Raw genomic sequence first — 15,217 nt, 5'->3', positions numbered from 1 at the left:
TGAAGAAATAAATGAAGTTTTGTATTTTGGTTAAATTAATGCATCGCAACTTGTTTCCTTTAAAATAAACATATTTACATAAAAACTATGCACACATTTTCGATCTGATTCTTTCACTCACATTCAATTCAAGTGCAACTTGATTGAAGTCTGAGCGGTTCGTGCCTCGTTGTACTTGATCGTCTTTTTCGGTACGATCATTTTCTATCATCATACCGAAACCAACAAATCAGTTTGAATCTGTAAGCAGAACACTCAAGTGAATGGTTCGAACTCGTTCGTTTTGTGCACGAAACTCGATCGTACCTCTTCGTAGTAGTAGTAGTAGTACTGTAAAATATGCCGTATTTTCTCTTTATTTTGTCCATGAAATGAGCTTTCCAAAAATGTTTTGGTATGACCTGATGCGACGAATAAAACAAGAACTACGCGCTTTCAGCGCCAACTAGCGAAAATACCGCAAGACTTTTTTGACAACCTAATATTATTTGCACACATCAATTTAAATAAATTTGTATTATTATATTTATGACCGGCCGACGCACAATGCAGCTGCAACATAAGATAAAGTGAGATATGCAGCCTTGTAAAATAAATTATTTTTTGTGACTTGCACTCGGTATTTTTTTTATGCACAATCACGTCGGGGTCACCAAATGTTGAGTTAATAAGCATTTTTATTAGATATTGAAATTAATCGACGAAAATTTAGGTTTTAAGTTCTGCAAAGACTGCGATTTTATTTTAGCGAAAGCTATTGACAAAAATTGTCCGCGGGATCGAAAAGAAGAGTTAGAATTACAAGTGAGAAAGGGATCAGCCGATTTCTGACCCAAAGTGGAAGCTAACGAGAAAGCGATTGAAAAAAGATAGAGAGAGAGCGATGGTAATTATGCAGGTAAGATAAGAGATCCCATTAAGAGAAACTAATTATCTGCTGGGGCTGGTTGACCCGACAATAAGCCTTTCAGAGTATTTTGTTCTGATAAAGTATTTTAAAAGGCTCAAGCAAGTTATAATTACATTGATTTCAAACTAAAGGAATTTGACACCGAGAAATTTAAACTACCCAACAATTAAGGACTGTCATTTTCACCACGTATAAGGCAAAAAATAAATACAGTACCAAGCAGCGTTCTGTCGTAATTAAGAAGGGGGAAGTTAATAAAAATCAATCTGCTCGAATAAGAGGGTAAAATAGGTTTGCATTAAAATTAAGGCGGCGTCAGGCAAATAGCAAAATAATTTTTGGACTCATTATATTTGATCAGCGTGCATACCGTACTGAGAACAGAGCCCCACACTCAAGGATTGACCGGATCAACGATGTAAATAAGTTCTACCTTTATTAATCATGTTCGAAACATGAAGTGGGAAATAAATTTACGTCAAGATCGTCAAAAAGCGTGACATTATGCGGATTGAACAGACAAAACGTCATCAGCTTGCACTTAGAGCTGTTTAAATTTAGTAAATTATCGCTGCAACAGTTTTGAAAATTTCTCAGGTCGGATTAAAGACTAACATTTTTTTTTTTTAATTACAGTGTTTTATTTATCGAATCTTTTCCCCTCGGGACGGACGAAAAGTATTCAAATATTTTTAATAAATTACAATTAAGTATTTATAAAAACTACCCAAGCTATTGTTGCTGGCTGGGGAGGTCTCTTCGCCGGAGTCGTTATGGCTAGCGTTCCAGGTAAAAGACCGCGCAAGCCTATTTTTTTGAGCCTATAGCTTGATCGTATTAAATTGTCGATTTCATCTTTAACAGATTCCACATTTAAATCTCTGTGAATGTTTTCATTCTGTATGTACCACGGTGAACAAAAAATAGTTTTCAGTATCTTTGATTGAGCTCTCTGGATTACTCCGAAGTTACTAACGCAGTCGGCCCCCCTTTAGATCAGTGCCGTATTTCCAAATTGGTTTGAGGACTGCAACCAAATACGATCGATCCTGGGTGACATTCAAAAAGACTGCGGAACAATACTCTCAACTTTCAAATGTTTTTCGGATCTCTGTAGATTGGTGCATGGGGTTGGTGCATGGGGATGGCATTATGCGACTGTAGGTGTTGCTTATACGATTCAGGATCAGCTTTTCAAATATATTTGATTGGCCGAAATGATGAGGGTCCTTTTCCCTTGCCGGCTTTATGGAGCATTGTGATGACAGACTTTTTCTATCGTCGCGGATAATATTCATCAAGCGCTTTTTGTTTCTCGTAAGCGTTATAACTCATAATTTCCTCTGATCGGAATATGATGGGTGGGGCAGCCTCTGGAATTATGTTTATTGGAAGCACAAACTATTTGTGGATGTAAGTGGTTTGAAGACTTTTCCAGATGTGCAGAAAATACATTTGCCCTTCCTTCCTTGCTCCGAACCCACTCTTCTGTTTGTATGTGTAATGGCGACTCACTTTCGATTGGTAGATATGCTGGGGAGAGAGTTGCTCCAAAAAGAATAATTTTGATCGATTTTTAATTTTAGTCAAAAGTTTGCAGCTCAGTGAAGGAGACATCTCAGACCTCATAAAGTGCATATAAGTTAACACTACTGAGGGGTAAAAAACAGTCGTTAGAAATTTAATAACCAGCCAAGGCAACGAACCAACCAAGTGGAGCATTGGAGGATTGAAGGAGTGGAGAAAAGGCGACAGGAGACGCTCCCTGCATTCTTAGCCGCAGTTCAATAAGCAGAGCAATGTCCCTTTGCCTTTGCAAGGACCTTCGATGCAGGCAAAAGCAAGCAACCCACACACATAGATGCTGACTCAGCATACCCGCCTTTGGGGGCCGTTAGTTCATTGGTTTCCGGTCAGCATTTTCCAGTGGCGGATCTAGGGGGGGCTAAAGGGGCAAGTGCCCCGGGCGCCAAATCTAAGGGGCGCAAAATCGTATTTGAATTACACTGTATGTTTCGAAAAATCACGTTCATCTAACAAAATAATTATAACAAGAAGGAAGCTAGCTTCGGCAAGCCGAAGCTTATATGCCCAGTCATCAAATATGTCGATAAAAATGCATAAAGGCTAAACATCATCGAAGCTATGACGATTTTTCTATAAATTTTCCAAATTTTCGACTATTGTTTAATTCGTATTTCCAAAGTTGATAGAAAACTCTATATTCCAAAACCATTCTGATGAAAAACGACGATGTCATAATTTAGTTTCCATAATTTCTATATAGATTTTTAGATCTTTCCTATGGCAGCTATATAACTACGTTGTCAGATTTTAATGAAATTTTTTACTCAATTCAAGGGTCATTAGAAAATCCATATTTTGCTCGTGGGATTAAAAACAACGACGTTATAATTTTTTTCCATTATTATATATATTTTTTTTATCTATCTATATGATTATAGCACTTGGAAGTGAAAAGTGCGATTTTAGGTCAAAAAATCGCAGTTCATTTATTTTTTAAAAATAGTAAAAAAATTTAATTATAAAAAAAACTCTTCCTGATTACCTGTATATTTATGTGGAGCCTTTGTGTTAAAAATTTGAAAAGGATTGGTTCGGTAGATTTTGAGTTCTGATGTTCACCGACTTTCAAAATAACGTTTTCGGGAAAATCGATTCAAAGTATTTGTATACGTTAAAATACGTCCAAATTCGGTCGTTTAAATGGCTGTAACTCCGTTAGTTTGACTCTGACTAAAAATTTTTACACAATATTCTCAACATATCGGTTTTTAGAAAATAAAACTTAAAAAAAATTTTTTAAAAAATTAAAAAAAAATTTTTTTTAATTTTAAAACTTTACCCTTAATAAACCTTCAAATACTCAAAATATTTTAAATGTTATTAATTTGAAAAACAATAGTCTGTCACGTTCGTAAGGCAGAGGGGTAGGGGGGCGCAAATTTTCCACTTTGCCCCGGGCGCCAGTAACCCTAGATACGCCACTGGCATTTTCCACTAATATGCGGTCGGCCTGCCGACTAAGCTCCCTTCTTTACAGCTAAGTTCCTCAGTTCTGTTTTACAATTATTTGAATAAAGAGCACTTGGCTCATAAACTTGATCGCCGTTTTATTATTTGCATTCGCACACTGAGCTTAAGGCCAGGGGTATAGGGGGGCAGTCACCCTCTCATCATTAACTTCATATTAGCACCCAGTAAGCACCCTACCGGTGTCCCACCATCAGCGGCCATCTAGAAATAGCAGCCCGGCCGCCAATTCTCATCTAGCCACCTGGACAGCAGCCCTACTACTCAGCAAGCGCCCTACCGGTGCCACCTCATCATCGGCCCATTCTGGAGCAGCACTACCATCGGGCTACCAACTTATGAGATAATTTATGTTTTTGATCAGCATCACGATCTGAATCGAAATACGTCTGTCCGTCTTTTTGTTTCTATGTAAACTAAGCTCTAGTTTTTAAGGCCATGTATTTACCGACTTCAGTTTTTTCGATATTGTGTTTTTAAATTTTATTGAAATCGGATTTCTGGAAAGATCGAAAATAAAATAGAAATAAATAAAATAAAATAATAACGTCGACCAAAATGTTGATGTTTTTTTAGCTTATGTTATATTCAAGGCAGGTTCTCACCATGTGGGGAAAATAGAATCGATTTTTTTTTGATTTATCAACAAATTTCAGATCAAAATTGGAAAAATTAAAAGAGTTACAGGCCTTTACATGGAGCATTGTCGAGCACCGGTACATTGAAGGGAAAACTTTTTTAAATGTTCCTTATAGATTTTTCTAATAAATGAACTACGATCAACCAAAAATATTGAAATTTTTTTTTTAATAATATGTAAAAAAAAAAGCCGAAAATCGTATTTTATTTTCAAAAGTTTATAACTTTTGCAATTTTCATCGTTTTTTCCCGATTGTAGTTTAATTAATTAATTAATACATAATACTGTACACTTTAAGAATCTTTTCGGTTTTTGTGATTTAGATTACGCGTTTTGGCTGAATCACTCCGGTAGCGGGATATCTCCCCGCCGACATGCCACTACTGAGGAACGCCCCCTCCTTTTTTTGATTTTTTTAATTTCAAAATTTCTCAAAATAAATGAGTATTCATATCCAGAAAAAATGGTAACCGTTTTCTAAAAAAAATAAATTCTTAAAAAGGTGCCTTTTTTTGGGTCCACAAGGCGAGAACCTGCTTATTAACTTGTACGAACATGCGAAATGTGATATGATACATATGTTTTATTTCACAAATGAACTGAGTTAACTGGGCGCCAGTCGAAGTCGTGCCTTTTTATGCAAATGTGCTGTCATATAGCTGTCATAGGAAAAAATTGGTGATAATATTGAAAATTTTTTTTGCTTCCTTTCTTATTTCTTACTTAACCTACCACATTGGTTTGTCGCCAAAAATAAAAAAAAAATTCATTCCAAAAAGTTTATAAAAATGTGTTCTGTTGTGTTAAGTTAAAATCGTAATTCTTCTCAAAGTCTTCGTCTTTTACTGCTTATGCATTTTTTAGGCAGATCAGCTGTTTTTGCATCAACGCGATTATGTGTTTACTCTCCGCATCATATATTACGCATCAACTTTTTGATGCGGCTAAGTATAAATCATACAAAACATTTAAACAAAGATGTGGCTCTAGGAAACAAGTTGCCAAAACCTGGTATTACTGTAAAAATTGTCGGAAGCAGAAAAAGAAATGGGCAATGAAGGCAGTAAATTAAAAGGCCTAACCATTGAAAAAAATGCGGTCGAGATAAATGATTTTTGGACCTTATATAACGCTGAGCTTCCCACAACATTCAATGACGAATGTTGCACTAAACTGCTGTCGATTTTTCAGAGCGAAGTCTGCGTCAAAGATCAGCTCTGGTCGCTTGGAGTGGGCCCGACTGAAAGGGCAATAAAGGTAGATTTTCAGGGTTCAAAAAATATCTTTTAACTGAATATTTTCTCTTAGAACCTGAAGATCTATCGCCACCCACACATTTTGAAATATGTAACTAGCTGGGAAAAGTCGGGAAGGAATTACCTTGCAACGGAAAAAGTCGTGCCTCTGAACAAGGTATTGGACTGTCAGACAGACTTAGAAAAATGTCTTGGCCTGCGGACAATCCTATGCAGTCTTATATTTTTAACTGAGAAAGCACTTGCCAGGCACTTAAACATAAGCACACATAATATTTACGTGACGGACAGTGGTAATTGGCGCCTATCTGGCTTCGAGTACGTTTGGACAGCCACGGAAGTCAACAAACAGCTGATTGACCTTGCTCGTACTTTTTTGGATCCCAATATTTGCGAAGAGAATTTCGAGCAATATTCCTTCGCCGTTCTGTGTGAGCACGTGTTGAGCAGAAGAAAAACCGACAGTGATGATGGGGATGGCACTCCGCATGTTCATGAATTTCGTGAGTACTGCGGCACGCATCTGAAACACCAGAATACAAAACTTAGGCCCAGACTTTCGGCCATCTTGCTACATCCCTATTTCAATCACGAATTCATACTTATACACTCCTTTCTTTTCGAGTTGCCGCTGAAATCGGTACAGGAGCGCCAACATTTCTTTCGAAGTTTGATTCAACGGCTGCGAAGTTTCGACGAGGAAGTTGTGGCCTCGCAGCTGGCAAGTGACCTGGTTTCTAGAATGGTTCTACTAGATTCTTCCGCGCAACAATTTGTGATTCCTTATGTATTTCGTACAAAAGCTATAGATAAAGCAACATCGTTGTTTTCTCCGCAGATCTACGTCCAATACTTAATGCCGCACATACTCAAAATGTTCCGTATGCGAGATGCACAGATCCGTTTGATACTATTGGACTATTTTGCGGACTATGTGCGCCTCCTGGGCGACGAGCAACTGGAGAGTGAGATCCTTCCGCACTTGCGTCTTGGTCTAAGCGACACTAATGACGTTCTGGTTGCTAAAACCCTTAAAAGCATGGCTGCTTTGGTTCACATATTGGGAGGTAGCAAAGTTCTAGGCGGGGATCGTCGCCGTTTTTTTTCGGATGGTCGGCCGCACGCAGCTGTCTCCACAGAGCGCCAAAATTCAAAGGATATGCCCCGGTCAATAACTCCCGTAATGAACACTACATCATTTGATGTCGAGGAAGAATTTATGGTCTCTGGTAGCCCAATGCCAACAGAAAACAATGTGGACCACCTCCCACGTCGCCTCAGTCCAGACGGAGGCGAAGACGAAAAGAATGTACAAAATTTGTATGAAACGTCTCAAGACATGGATCCACATATCAGTCCTGATAGCAACTTTAACAACCTTGGAGCATGCCTTGAAAATACTATTACAAACATAACTACAGATAGGATATGGTCTGATTGGGGGGATACTACAGACGAACTCAAGAGCTCACACAGCCAAACGGACGAGTTGAAAGATGAAACCGCACACGATGAGCAAATTGTAATTCACGACTCTTGCCATTCAGCTACCTTGAACACAAGTTTTTCAACAAGAAAGTTGCATACGGATCACAAGGGTATTGACGATCTTAACGGGCTGGACATTCAAGTGCAATCCGTGGTTCACAGCTCAAAGTTAAGCGAGTATGACTTTTTCAAAGACATGGAGCCCTACATTGAAACTAAGATCAGTAGCAGTGAACCAGCGGAAATAATAAGCAGCAGATTGGCTGCGGCTACTCTTACTGGTAACAGCTACGAACTGGATACGGAAGCAGATAAAGGTTGGGGCCATGACGAGCAGGATGAGGAAGACATTGTCTGGGGCATGGATACAGCGGTGAGGCTTTAGTCGGAATTATAACGTATTGCAATTCTGATCATTCTCCGAGGAATCTTAAGTCAATTGCAAACCATTAATTAAGTACCATAATTTAATGACATATTTTTATATGCATATTTAATAACTTTAAAATTTGTTCCGATTTTGCTTTCTTTTTAAAATGAAACTTTAAAATTCTTAAGTGTCATATTACAATATCAGTAAAAATGCTTTATTTACGCAAAACATTCTAAAATGCAGTTGTCTCTTAAAATTATCTCTACTACTATTTTATAATGTAACTGTCAACTGTAAAATCTAAAGCGCAACGACAAGGACAGAACGAAAAATTGACACCATTATACTTAGTTAAACGGGGAATTTTGTTTTAAAACTAAAAAATTTTAAAATTGCGAAGTGAATTTGACCGAGATTGTGCATATATTAACATGACCCACTTTTGACTCATATTCCTTCTTTTATTTAAAATAGTTCAATTTGCATTTCACTATTTTTGGCTTTCAGAATGTACCCAATCTGGTAGCCAAAATTACAATCATTTTTAAAAAATGTAGTGAATTTTTTAACTTGATCATAGGCCCTATTTTAAAGACATTAAAATGGGCTCAAAATGTTCTTATTTTTTTTTTTTTTTTTTTGATTTATTTAAAAATGTGGCGTGCACTTGGTTGCTAGAATATTATACAAAAAGAAACAATTGGAAGTTGAAAGGACTACGAAACGTATTATAATATATATATAGCTTGCATGAAAAAGAAAGCTCAGCTTAAAGAACGCTTAGAAAACTTTAATATGAGTTACGTTTAATCTCATGTCTTATAGCATCCTTATGAATTGTGCGGAAAAAAAACACAAAAAGCATAAATTTTAACACACATTCCGAATACTTCATTTCTCTTTTAACTTATGCTTACAGCTCGCTTGCTCTCGTGTTTATTTCTTTCTTTTTTTTCTTTTTTTATCTCTCGCTTAGTGTTTTTGAGTTTTTATGTTATGATTTGTGTATGTGTAATTTTGTATGAAAATGGGATTATTTTTTCAATTCTTTTAATTCATTTTTTATAGACAAACGACAACACACATCGCAATATTTTAATTCAGCTCTTTGTCCTCTAAGTACTTGTATTCAAAGGTGAAACCCTCCTTTTTCCGCTGACTCCACTTTTCGTAGTCAAAATAGATGTACGTACCCTGTGAAAGGTGTTTAGCTTTAGTTAGCTCTAGAAATCATATTGGCTTGCTCACCTGTTCGTAATCATCGTTGATAATTTTGGGTTCCTCATGCCTTTGAAACCACATCATGTACTTCGTGTGGAAACGCCAACTCTGCTTTTTTAAAGCCTTTGCCGCCAAATATTGGGCCTTGGATCCCTCCATATAATAGAACACAAAAAACAGCGTCTCAGTTGAGAGTCGTTGATAGAATTCAACGGTATCGTATATAGGGAGCTGTGCCTTGATGAAAATATAAAAGAAATGGTAAGTCATGCATGAACTAGATCTTGTTTCAAAACCCCACCTGTGGATAATGCGCTGGAGTGGGCACTGGTGCGCGATGGAAGTACGTTTGCAGCTTTTCCGTGTCCATAGGCTGTGGCAAATGATAATAGGCGGCTTCCATCATTTGGAACTGCATTTGATGCTCCTTTTGAAGTGGCGTTGGACCTAAAGGAGTCACTCCAAGCAGCGTAGGAATGTGCGCTTCCGTCGTAGCCATTTGTTGGTTTTGGCAAACATGTACCTTGGCATTGCCGCTGTTCGGCTGTCCTGCAGCGTTAGAAATATTGATGTGTCCACTGCCGCTGGTAGGCCCGTTGCTGTTTGCTGCAGCATGTGCTGTAACTGCAATTGAACCGATGGCGGCCGCAGCTGCGTTGGTATTCTGGAGTGGTTGTTGCTGTTGTGATGCCCCTTGCTGCGGATTGGCAGTGTTTTCCGAGCTAAAATGCTGGTGAAGAAGTGAATGCTGCTGCCTTGTGTCGATGTTGCTAACTTGTTGCTGGTTCAATGAATTTGTCTCGATTCCCGATCGATTAATGGCTTCCTGTGCCATTGTTTTAAGGGAAATTGTATCGACGACACTAATGCGGTTTTCGCTAGCGCTGTCCAAGACAGGTAGACCTGCAAAATATAATAATAATTTTATGCTTTAGAAAAAAAAAATTATTAAAAAATATTTAGAAATAAGCCTGTGGCGGTTAATCTTCCGAAGCGCCTAAAGAAAAAGTTGTTTTGCGGTGAACATCATAGGGCGTTAACGGATCATCTTAAAAATAAAATGTGATATGCGTTGTAAAGATAATGAATTTCCCGAAATAATCAGGAAGAGTTTCTTTTAAATTTATTTTTTGTCTATTTTTGGGAGCACTTGAAAGTGAAAAGTGCGATTTTAGCTTTAAAAATCGCTGTTAATTTATTTTTTTAAAATAGAAAAACATTAAAAATTAAAAAAACTTCTTGATTACCTGCGTATTTATGTTGAGAATTTGTGTTAAAAATTTGAAAAGGATCGGTTCAGTAGATTTTGAGTTCTGATGTTCACCGACTTTCAAAATAGCGTCTTCGGCAAAATCGATTCAAAGTATTTTTATAAGTGAAAATACTTCCAAATACGGTTGTTCAAAACGCTGTAACTCCGTTAGTTTGACTGTAAGGCAGGTTCTCACCTTGTGTCAAAAAAATTTTGGTTTTTTTTTTGTTGGCTTATCGTATAGATATATGTTCCAAAAATGTTCTCAAAAAATTTCAGATCCAAATCATTCAAATTACAGGAACCGTTTATCTCGGAACCACGTTTTCGGATCTACGGAAGTAATTGAAGGCGTTGGGGTTAACCAATCGTCATCGAATTGCAATTTTCATTTTTTTTTTCTGATCGCAGTTCATTTTATGCACAGTACTGTACACTTTAAGAATCTTTTCGGTTTTTGTGTTTCCGATTACCCGGTTTGGCTGAATCACTTCCGTAAGCGGGACACCTTTTTGCCGAAATGTTGCAACTGAGGAACGCCCCCTCCCGCCCCTTTTTTGATTTTTCAATTTTGAAATTTTTGTTCGAAAAATAAATATGTTTTTAAATAAAGTTACAAATTTCAGATTTTTATCTTTAACCGTTTTCTCAAAACAATTTTTTTTAAAAATGTCAATTTTTCGGCCCTACAAGATGAGAACCTGCCTTAAGGGGTTATATACCTTCTTTTTTTTCAAAAAAACGAAAAATTTTTTTTTGCTGAATCCTAAAGTATATCCCCTAGAGAACATTTTCCCAAATTTTTGAAGAGATCCGAATAATAGTTCGATAGGAAAACAGCGTTTTGAGGCGCGGTTCGTCACTCTTTGTAACGCAACGTAAAACTTTGAATGCGATTATCTCAAAGTCGTTTTTTTCCAAAAGTGCTTTTGCTGTGACCGCGATTGCACAAGAACTATTTGATCGATCTTCTTCAATTTTTTTTTAAATATTCGTAATGATTGTGCCGAGTTCGTCATTGAATCAGTTTTTATGCGCCAATTTCGATTGGGCAGATAAGAAATTTTTAATACAATTTTTAGAGCTCAAAAAATAAATTTTTTGAAAAAATTGTTACTGTATGCAGAAAAAACCAAATATTCTTGAAGTAATTCAATGACGAACTAGAAATAGTACTAAACTAATAAAAAATTTTTGGTTTATTGATTTTGGTTGACCCGCTGGACTTCTATCGTGGTCACCGCAAGCCGCTATAAAAAAAAAGGGTTATGAGAGAATTGCCATAACTTCGAAAGTTATTTATATTTTTTTAAGATTAAACGTTTATTGTGTCTATAAAAACATGTACTATCAATAAATAATAACCCCCAGTATCATAAAATAATTGCTTCACACCTGAAAAAAAATCCAAAGTTCCCTCATTTTTTTCGCTCAAAAAGGTATATAACCCCTTAATTGACTCAAAATTTGTACACAATGTTCTCGACAAAAAAAAAAAAAAAAAAAAACAAATGTAAAAAAAGTTTTTTTTTTAAATTTAATATGGTAAATTAATAGAAAAATCGTAATAGCTTCGATGTTGTTAGCCTTTATGAATTTTATTTGACATATTTAATGACTGCAAGGGTATATAAGCTTCGGCTTGCGGAAGCTAGTTTCCTTTCTTGTTTTATTTCATTTTTTTTTTCACCGCTGAATTTTACAAACTGAGACAGTACAGCATTTAAAAAAAAGGGTCAGGCAAGAAGTGTTATCAAAAACTTTGAGCAAGTTTTCCTAAAACCATGTTTTTGTCTTTTGAGGGCGGGATAAATAAAAACTATCTATCATATCAACGCGATTGAACATAAAACAAACAAAAATTACGTCAAAAGTCATATTTTTACAATGTGGAAAAAAAATTGAAAATATCGAGCTATGTAAAATTTTTGATGTTCACAGGCTTGGAAAGAGGACAAAGAATAAAATAATTTTTGTAAATATGTTTTAAACAAAAATTTAAAGCTTTTCTAAGGAAATGCTTTACGCAGCATGGATAACTCTAATATCTGTCAACATCTTGAACCAAAAAATCACATTATTCACCTAATTGTTCAAAATAACCTTAAAAGTTTAGTTGTGCTTTTTTTTAAGTTGCCAGACCCCCTTAAGCGATCCAATTCTGTTATACAACAATTTTATTATAAAACCATAACAAGGTTCTGAAAACGCATTCATTAATTATTATTATTCTATGCTTGGTTCTGGGAAAATAAAACGACCGACTCAGACCACAAACTAGTAAAAACGCGAAAAGGCTAATTAATTTCATCGTTTTTTTTAGTTGTTTAATTTATGTGAATCTTGAAGCTATAGCGACATTTATTAAAAGAATCTTACCATTTTGTATATGTGAGGAATTCGTTTGAAGATTGGATATTTGTGCTGCCTGTTGCAAATGTACCTGTGCTCCGGATCCAACGGCAGCTGCCACTGTAGGAGCTATGGTTTGTTGCTGCTGCAGTAAAGGCCCATTTTCCAGGAGTGCTAAAGTTGAAAATGCCTTTAAAGTAGAAACATTAAATATGAGTGATTTAATATCTTACATGAACTGTGTTTTGCAACGGCAGAAAAAGCAATGGTTGGTGTTGCTTGAATCACAGGTGGGCCTTGAACATTAATGGTACTCGGATTTGATGCCGGAACGGCATTCGATACACCGACTGTGATGGCTGCGATACTAGCGCCATTTAACCCGGGCGTTGGAGCGTGTGGCTGAACCGCAGGATTGTGACCACCAGAAGCTGATTGTAGCGATCCTGTTCCCGCTGGGGAATTGGCATTTCCGCTGCCACTGCTACTGTTCTGTGACAAGCCGGAGGCAGCAACGATTGAAGCTGCAGTGGGCAGTTGCTGCTGGTTTTTGCTAGGTGTTGAGCTAAGAATCTTATTTACTTGAGCTGCATAAGGATTAACATTAAATAAAAGAAGACTCGCGACATAAAAATGTTAAAACTCACTATCACTACTCGAAAGAGGTTTGGTCGACGGTCGCACAGGTGTAGGCTTGACAAGCTGCTGAGGCAGTGGCTGGGGAAAAAAAACCACAAAAATTTTGCAAAAGCCATACACAAAACGGGCATTGTTTTCAATAAATACTTTCGATTTGTTGTTGGAGTTGCTGTCGCTGCTCTTGTTCCGCTTGTCGCCAACACCTCCTCCACTGCAGTTAATGGCAGCTGTGCTGCCCGCTGGATCTGTAGATGTGGTTGCTGATGATGAAGCTGCGCTTGTATCGCTCGCGTAGCCTACATTGCTACCATTGGACGTGGCTGCCGATTGCTGCTGAAATAGCACAGCACTGGCTGCGCTGCTGCCACTGCTGGTTGCCTGCGTCGAGGTATTTAAAATGTGTTGAACCGTAACTGGCGACTGTGACGGACTGCCTCCGGAAGTGACACTACTGGGAGACCCACTTGTCTCGTTACTGTTGTTACTATCCGTCGTAGCCGTTCCGCTAAGCTCCACTTCGTCGAGTCCGATAATATCATCGTAAATAAACTCATTTTCTTCAAAGTCCGGTTCTTGCGATGAGTCAATATAGTATTCTACATCGTCTTTAATTTTGTTGACCTGCTCTGCTTCAACTCCGTCGTTGTCTAGCAGTCTAAGCAAAGTCTCTAGTTTTGTTATATGAAATTTATGCCGGTCAAGTTTTCCTCGAAGGTCATCCATCCGCTCTTGTTTGTCTCGATCCAATCTTTTTTTTTTCCCTGCCAAAAGCGATTCGATTTCACTCTCATACTGGTCAATCTGAATTTGGAGTGAGCTTATTGAACTGGTTAACCAATTTCGTGCATCATCCTTGACTCTTTGCGCAGGATCCATCTTTTGTGCAGCGCCCAAACCTTCCTTTGAATAGGCTTTGGTTTTTGTTTCGCGCTCAACAACTTTAAAGCGTTCCATTTGCTAAAAAGAAATTTAATTCTATATACTTAGTAAAATTAAAACTTAAGAAAAACCCACAGTTTCAATGAGTCTTCGATTCTCGAGAAGGGCGCTTTTATCCTTAATCTCGGCAGAAGCAATCCATGATTTGATCTGGTCGCGTAGTCGTTGCAACTTTTTGATCTCCTTTTTGAGATCTGCTTCATACTTTTCTTGCAGATGTTTTTGCTAAAGGATTAAGATAACTCATAAATTATTTCTACTACACTTGAGATTATTTAAACTTACTTTCTGATTAGTGTTTGTTGCATTGTGAACTTTTTTCCATATATCCTCAAAAGTTTCAACGCCCTCGGCTACCTTTTTTAAACATCGATCAATTTCACCTTGCCACGAAAAGATATATAAGATAGGGTAAAGGTAGTCCGAAAATCTTAAACAGAAAACGCATTTGCTTACCTTGCAGTTTTCTCGTCGCAGCCATAACTATGTGTGCTTCTGTGTGTTTGGGAAAAGCAAAAAGTGAGACATAGTCTGCAGCTCACTGCTTCAATAAAAACACCCGGGCCGTCTTTGCAGAATCTCCTTTGGTGTTTCGTGGAGTCTACAAAATGTGTAGATGAATAAGGTCTCGGCGTCAAATTAGGTGCTCGCACACGCAAAGAAATATTAAGGCGTTTCGGCAAAATATTGAATATTGTTTTTAGGCTTCTACAGTGGCGGAACAGATGCAGTGAACTCAAGATGTCCACTGAGCAATCGCGAGTGATTTGCTCCCAGGCGATTATGACCAGACACACTTCTCGCCTACCAGCAGCAATGTTGCAAATTCCTGTTGGTCGGCTTCTTTTTCCGCTGTGCAGTAACTCACTCAATGCAAAAATTCGACTTTTTTGATCAGTTCAAGAGCTCTGGGTGCGAAAAAAACCAAAATGGTGGCAGCTGTGCTCGGGTTTCTTTGATATTGACTGGTTGGTTGTTAATAGTGTACTGGGGCTTATGAAATTCATGGACCTATGCATTTATACATTTAAATATACGCTTAAAGATTTTTCGCTTGCTTTTTGTTATCTTCCTCTTCCCATATTCCGCCATC

The 15,217-nt window shown here is 37.4% G+C and overlaps 2 protein-coding genes across 4 annotated transcripts; one reads left to right on the top strand and one right to left on the bottom strand.

The window, feature by feature from the left end:
* The first annotated feature begins 5,582 nt into the window (after positions 1-5,582).
* LOC108101393 (protein-associating with the carboxyl-terminal domain of ezrin) lies at positions 5,583-12,596 on the top strand. Its single transcript, XM_017205712.2, has 3 exons — positions 5,583-5,861; positions 5,913-7,721; positions 12,518-12,596. Exons 1-3 carry the CDS (start codon positions 5,652-5,654, stop codon positions 12,539-12,541), a joined length of 2,043 nt encoding a protein of 680 aa, XP_017061201.1. The 5' UTR covers positions 5,583-5,651; the 3' UTR covers positions 12,542-12,596.
* Positions 7,902-15,217, bottom strand: LOC108101392 (CCR4-NOT transcription complex subunit 3). 3 transcript variants are annotated; one of them, XM_043208730.1, is made up of 11 exons: positions 14,933-15,217; positions 14,581-14,725; positions 14,410-14,507; positions 14,200-14,349; positions 13,333-14,142; positions 13,194-13,263; positions 12,780-13,133; positions 12,574-12,720; positions 9,244-9,845; positions 8,970-9,179; positions 7,902-8,915 (listed from the first exon to the last, which is right to left on the bottom strand). In XM_043208730.1, the coding sequence occupies exons 2-11, from the start codon at positions 14,603-14,605 to the stop codon at positions 8,817-8,819; spliced, it is 2,565 nt and encodes an 854-aa protein (XP_043064665.1). In that variant the 5' UTR covers positions 14,606-14,725; positions 14,933-15,217; the 3' UTR covers positions 7,902-8,816. The 3 variants fall into 3 exon arrangements, with proteins under 3 accessions (XP_043064665.1, XP_043064666.1, XP_043064667.1); XM_043208731.1 differs by having other exon boundaries at positions 14,993-15,217; XM_043208732.1 differs by having other exon boundaries at positions 8,970-9,173; positions 14,581-15,217.

Source organism: Drosophila ficusphila, unplaced genomic scaffold (assembly GCF_018152265.1).
Source record: "Drosophila ficusphila isolate 14025-0441.05 unplaced genomic scaffold, ASM1815226v1 contig_636, whole genome shotgun sequence".
NCBI lineage: Eukaryota > Metazoa > Arthropoda > Insecta > Diptera > Drosophilidae > Drosophila > Drosophila ficusphila.
Note: the sequence above shows the minus strand (reverse complement) of the source record. Positions and strands in the feature narration are given on the sequence as shown.